Here is a 5,501-nt window from a genome sequence, read left to right as displayed (position 1 = left end):
GTAAAAGTTCACAATGATGCTTACTTTGTAGAAACTTTGTAGCGGGCGTAAAATTAGATGAAGTACAGTATTGCCGAAACATGGAAAACTGTCTTACTTCCAAACAAAGAGAGCGATTCGAACGTTCTCTCGTCCCGTGATTCATTTTGAGGTTGACATTTAATTTCCCAAATAACAGCTAAATGAAAGAGCGTTAACCACGAATAAACAGACGTCCCCGTCTTACCCCATGGCCCCATATTGCACCACCTTCCCCTACTTCCTTCTTAATTAAGAATGACTGAACGGTTTGGAGTGTGATATTGCAATATAAACAGTTGCGTTCCTTTGATTTTTAATTTCGGCAACTTGATAATCAATTTGGCGTTCTTAGTTTATTTTCGATCGCTTCCTCACCGAGGAAAATTTAGAATTTTTATTCAAAATTTTTGTGCAGCATTTAATTAAAATGAGAGATTTTATTTCTAGTTTTTAAAATAAAGCGTTGTAAAAAGAGTATGATTACATAGATTAGAGTACGAATTAAATTTTCGTTCATTAAAATTTATTTACAAATATAAATTATTTACATTTAAAAAATTTTAATAAATTTATTTATAATAGTCTATCAAATAAAATGTAATTTAAATAATTTCTTTTCATTTAAATTTTGTAGAAGATTCGATATTTAGAATACATTCGGTTATGCCAATTAGAATTAATTTGTTAAGCGTGACTTTTTAAACATTTGTAGATTTTTCTTTTTCCAAATCAGTTTTGTTCTCTTCTTAATACAAAGATATCCAGGGAATAATAATAGTTCGAAGAAAATGTTCACTTTATTTGTAATTGAAGTAAAGTATTCGTTTTAGTAATATTGTTTTAAGATAATTAAATATCATCTGCCAATCATCTGGTTTTGTATTAACAGTACTGTGTAATTAAAACTATTTTTTCAAGATAAATAACGTACCGGAAAAATTTAATTTAAAAACGTAGAAAATATATGTTGTTTTGATAAGCACATCTCAAAATGTGTCATTTGGTGCTTAGGACCGTTCTCCACTATTGAGACTAAATATACGGCGGTTCTTAACCAGTGTTCCTCGTAACATTAGCGTTTCGCGAACTTGTTACGAAGAGTTCCGCTAAATTATGAATGCGGACAAACTTTAGCGTAAATTTGCAATTTACAACGCAGACAAGACGCAATTTGTATTTTGCAGTGAACTTATCTTGTTACCCTTGTAAAGACAAGAAACTCAAATATTATATCTAAGCAATGTTTTTCCCCTAGATAATCCCTACTTTCAAAAATTGCTGCAATGTTAAAACCTATACCAGACGAAGTTGTACAAATCTTATGTGAGGTCCGGAGAAATCGAAATTATGTTTTGAATAATGTAAATCCGACGCTACAGTTAAGCTCTCACCTTCCAAAATTAAAACAAAGCAAGATTTAAAGTCTAGTTTAACAATAAAAGTTTTATACATCAAAGACTAGCGAAAAACAAAAGACTAGAAATGCGGGAAGAATATCAAAGTTTGAAGAAATTTTTGATGATCGGGAATCGGGTTAAATGTCGAAAAAGATTTCGCCCCCGAAGGATTTCGAATTGTCACCGGGAGACGATGGAAGACCAATCGGAACGCAATAGAAGAGAGAAACTTATAAAAACGTGTGTTTCAAGGACACGACGTTCTTTGCTCCAAAATTTGGTTTTCCGTGCAAATCCGCTGTTGGTCTTTTCATCTATCTCTGAGATAGATTCGCTCTCCTGGAGTTGTTCGCACTCTTGAAAATTCATCCTTAATTGAAGAACTATCCTTTTCAAGGCTGTACAGTGCGCCCCGGGGCCGTCGACAAGAGACAGAAGGAAGACACCCTACAGTGCATTTGAACTTTCCTGGGCTCTCTCCTTAAGAATTGTGGCAAATTAAAAACTTTTGTAAGAAAACCTTTATTAATTAATTAAATGGTAAAAAGATGGCAAGCCTGTCTTTGTATTTCATGCATAAACACAATTGCCTCGACCCCTCGACCGTCCCGACAATCGCACATAGTCGGAAAGCCTTACACTTACATCAATTCAAAATCAAATACAATTACATCAAGTCAAAATCATTCAAGATGCTTTTTCAAAAATTTTGAATATCTATGGAAGTTCAATATAAATCTTTGCTTTTGCACGCTGAAGTAAGATTCTTATTCAGTATTGTATCCATTTTTAGATCTTAACAATGAATTATTGGCCTTTTTCTAAAATGAAATTTTAGAAAAAGCTTTTTACAAATGCTTTTATAAAATATCTCATCAATAAAAATGATATTTTGACATCCACTGACAAACGTTCAGCATTTCAGAAAAAGTATCTCTGAAAAATCCCATATTAGGAAAAAAAATATAAACTTCATAATAAAAATGTTGAGAGAATTATTTCCATTATAATAGAACATGTAACACTATTGAAAGAAAAGATTGCAAGTTACTTTCCTTCCTTAAATGTAGAAAATTATTACTGGATACGAAATCCATTCGGCGCAGTTTATACATCAAGTCGTGAATTTGAATTTTCGATACAAGAAAACTTTTCAACGAATGATACGTTAAAGATGAAATTTTTTTAAATATTACACTAGAAAAGCAAAATTTTTCAACTTTATTTATAAATATTTCTAATATAAGCCCACCGGTGGAAAAAGGCACTAAACACTAGTTATCGCGGATTCGCGTCTCTCCAACGGACTGGTCTCGAATTTTTCCAGATTTTCTTCACGTGTCTCACACCTAAATAGAGGCCAATTTCCGGTGGAAAGTCCTCCCGGAAGGCATTCCATTTGGCAGATCGCCTATGTATTGCGTTGCCTTATTTTCATCAATCAAATTCTTCCAATACCTCTTATAACAATCACTATAGATTCGTAAATGAATATCACTAACAACCTTAAACAAATACAGGAATCCCTAGTTAATTCAAACTCGAATAGTTCGAAATCACGTTAGCTCGTAAGTGGTGTACTTATGTCCAGGCCGGAGATAAAGAAATTTACACGTTAAGGAATTCGGTTAGTTCGAAATACGGCTACTTCAACATTTGAAGTGAAAATTCTGTCCGAACTGTGATATGCATGTGTTAACTCGTTCGTTTAGATCAGCGTTTCTCAAAGTGGGCGATAACGCCCCTTTGTGGGCGCTGGAGGCTTTCAAGGGGGCAGTAGAAGGCTCAAAGAGAATTGGGGGCGTTAAGGAAATATAGAGGGGCGACGGCAGACAAATTCTATATATAAAAATTCGACGGAATATTTATAAAATGTTGTCATTTTCTATATTTTTTATTTTTTATTGAAGGTCACAACTTGAATATTTCTAATACATTGACTTTTATTTTAGCTCAGCGTTTCTCAAAGTAAGCAATAACGCCCCCTTCTGGGCGATGAATAGATCTATGATAGAGGCAGGGTATTGAACGGTGACCAAAGGCAAAATTGGGGCTGATAAGAGGAAACATTGCGTTTAATGGTTTCCAGATGGTGAGAACAATGTACAGTAAGGACACAAAGTGTGAGATTCATAGAAAAGTTTTCCTAAGAATATTTCCAATCCTTTTCTCACACAAGAGAAAATGGGTTAGGGGGCGTTGGGTATAATTTTATGGAACAAAGGGGGCGGTGGATCGAAAAAGTTTGAGAATCACTGGTTTAGATCGAAGTGCCTCCATGCTTTAAGAGAACAATAGACTAAGAACAACTGTAATCTGGTTTTTAAAATGTGTTACTGTAAAAGCAAAGTCATATTGCTTTTACAATAACGAGTGTCGAGTGTCACATTACATATAGATTACGCCTTTTTTCTCTCATTTCATGAAATACGGCTGGGTTTCGTGATTGCAAAATTCGGCTACGAGTAGCATATTGAGATATTTGTAGGACTATAGGTTACTACTGTTGGGAGAAAAATAATCTGGGCTACATTTTGAAGAAGTTTGCTTTACTTTTTATAAAACCTGTCTGGCAACCTGTGAGGTTCTCACTGGACACATGCTATTTACCCGCGGTTTATTTATATTATTATTAATTATTAATTAACGAAAATAGCGTACTGTGTAACCGTATTCCATTCGTTTAATAAATTACATCAGTTACGTGGCATTTGGCAAATTATACAGAAATATGTAAATCTCGGATAATTCGAAGTCGCGAATATTTCGTCCCCTGAATTTCGAACTAAGGAGGATTTCCTGTAAACCATAAATTAATTTTATGTTATAAAGTATAATTTTTTCTTTTATAACAACCGTTATAAATTCAAATTGTTAATTAAAACAAATTTTGAAATACAGTAAAATAAAAATTAATTTATTTTGATCAAATTTTTATAATAAAATTTAAGAACTATAACATATAGACAATATATATGTTATAGTTCTTAAATATAACAAAATTTATATTTTGTTATAAATATATATCGTATGCAATACATATTATTGAAATGCAATAATATGTATTGCATTTCAATAAGTTATAAAACCAGTTATTTTAAATAAATTATGATTAAGATCAGAAATTGTCGTCCAATCGCAATAAATCAATAAATTATTATAATTTAGGTGATTTCTTTTTCTTTATATTTAAATTAAAAACTTTCTTCTTCTTCGGTTTATTGGCTTTCTTCTTGGTTATTTTCTGTATCCTAGTTGTCAGATTTTCTATACTAGTACGCATCTTCTGTCTTCTTGGGATTAATATGATGACGATACAAAACAATATGACGAAAGGTAATAACGACACATAATACCAAACACTGAAACCTCTTCTTGATTTACAAATTCCATCACTATAAAATGAACTATAAAATTAATAGGAAAATGTATTAAAGTGTCAATTTATTTGTATAAAATACTTTACCTCGAACATGTTCCGTAATTATTATCACAAGGTGATCCCGCCTTTTTCAAATATAATTCGTATTTTGAAGTAAAAAAGTTAAGTGTTTTAGCACTTTGACAGATTTTGGGACTGCTTTGACAACAGATGTGGCATTCCCAATCGGGAGATGAACATTCGCAAACTTTTAGATTATGATCTTCACAAATATTACTTATGCATTTACCCTTTAGACAAGTTCTAGATGTGCCAAAGCAGGGTGTTCCATCACTTTCGGGTAATCCGGGACAGAATGGTGAATCTTCGTCACATGTACCAAACGCTTTAAAGCAAGACTCTCCACTGACGCAAGTTCTATTTACTTCGTTTGAAATACGACAAGATTTATCACAGCATTCTTCTACCCCGGGAGTACATTCTTTATCTTTTTGAAGAGTACATTGTAATGGAGATCCTTTAATGTTGCAGCAATTTTTAACTTCTTCACATTCTCCAGTGTCAAAATTACAATCACAAGACTCCCCTTCTTCCACAATACCATTTCCACAAACAGACTTTTGCATTATCTTCAAGCAATCGTCTATTCAAAAATTTATGGTAAATGTTAATAAGCTTAGGCTATATATTATATAATATAT

General features: G+C 32.6%; 1 protein-coding gene across 3 annotated transcripts in view; it reads right to left on the bottom strand.

Moving 5' to 3' along the window:
* Window positions 1-4,491: 4,491 nt before the first annotated feature.
* LOC111626438 (disintegrin and metalloproteinase domain-containing protein 10-like) overlaps window positions 4,492-5,501 on the bottom strand; it is an 11,831-nt gene continuing 10,821 nt past the window's right edge. For all 3 annotated transcript variants that reach the window (XM_023369808.1, XM_023369809.1, XM_023369807.1), the window contains 2 exons: window positions 4,885-5,443; window positions 4,492-4,813 (listed from right to left, as the gene is read on the bottom strand). In XM_023369808.1, the coding sequence (XP_023225576.1) occupies window positions 4,576-4,813; window positions 4,885-5,443 (797 nt within the window). In that variant the 3' untranslated portion in view covers window positions 4,492-4,575. The remainder of the gene's footprint in view (window positions 4,814-4,884; window positions 5,444-5,501) is intronic.

Source organism: Centruroides sculpturatus, unplaced genomic scaffold, assembly GCF_000671375.1.
Source record: "Centruroides sculpturatus isolate CEXI.00-Female unplaced genomic scaffold, Cexi_2.0 scaffold313, whole genome shotgun sequence".
Classification (NCBI taxonomy): domain Eukaryota; kingdom Metazoa; phylum Arthropoda; class Arachnida; order Scorpiones; family Buthidae; genus Centruroides; species Centruroides sculpturatus.
The sequence above is the reverse complement of the archived record's forward strand: the minus strand, read 5'-3'. Positions and strand labels throughout refer to the sequence as shown.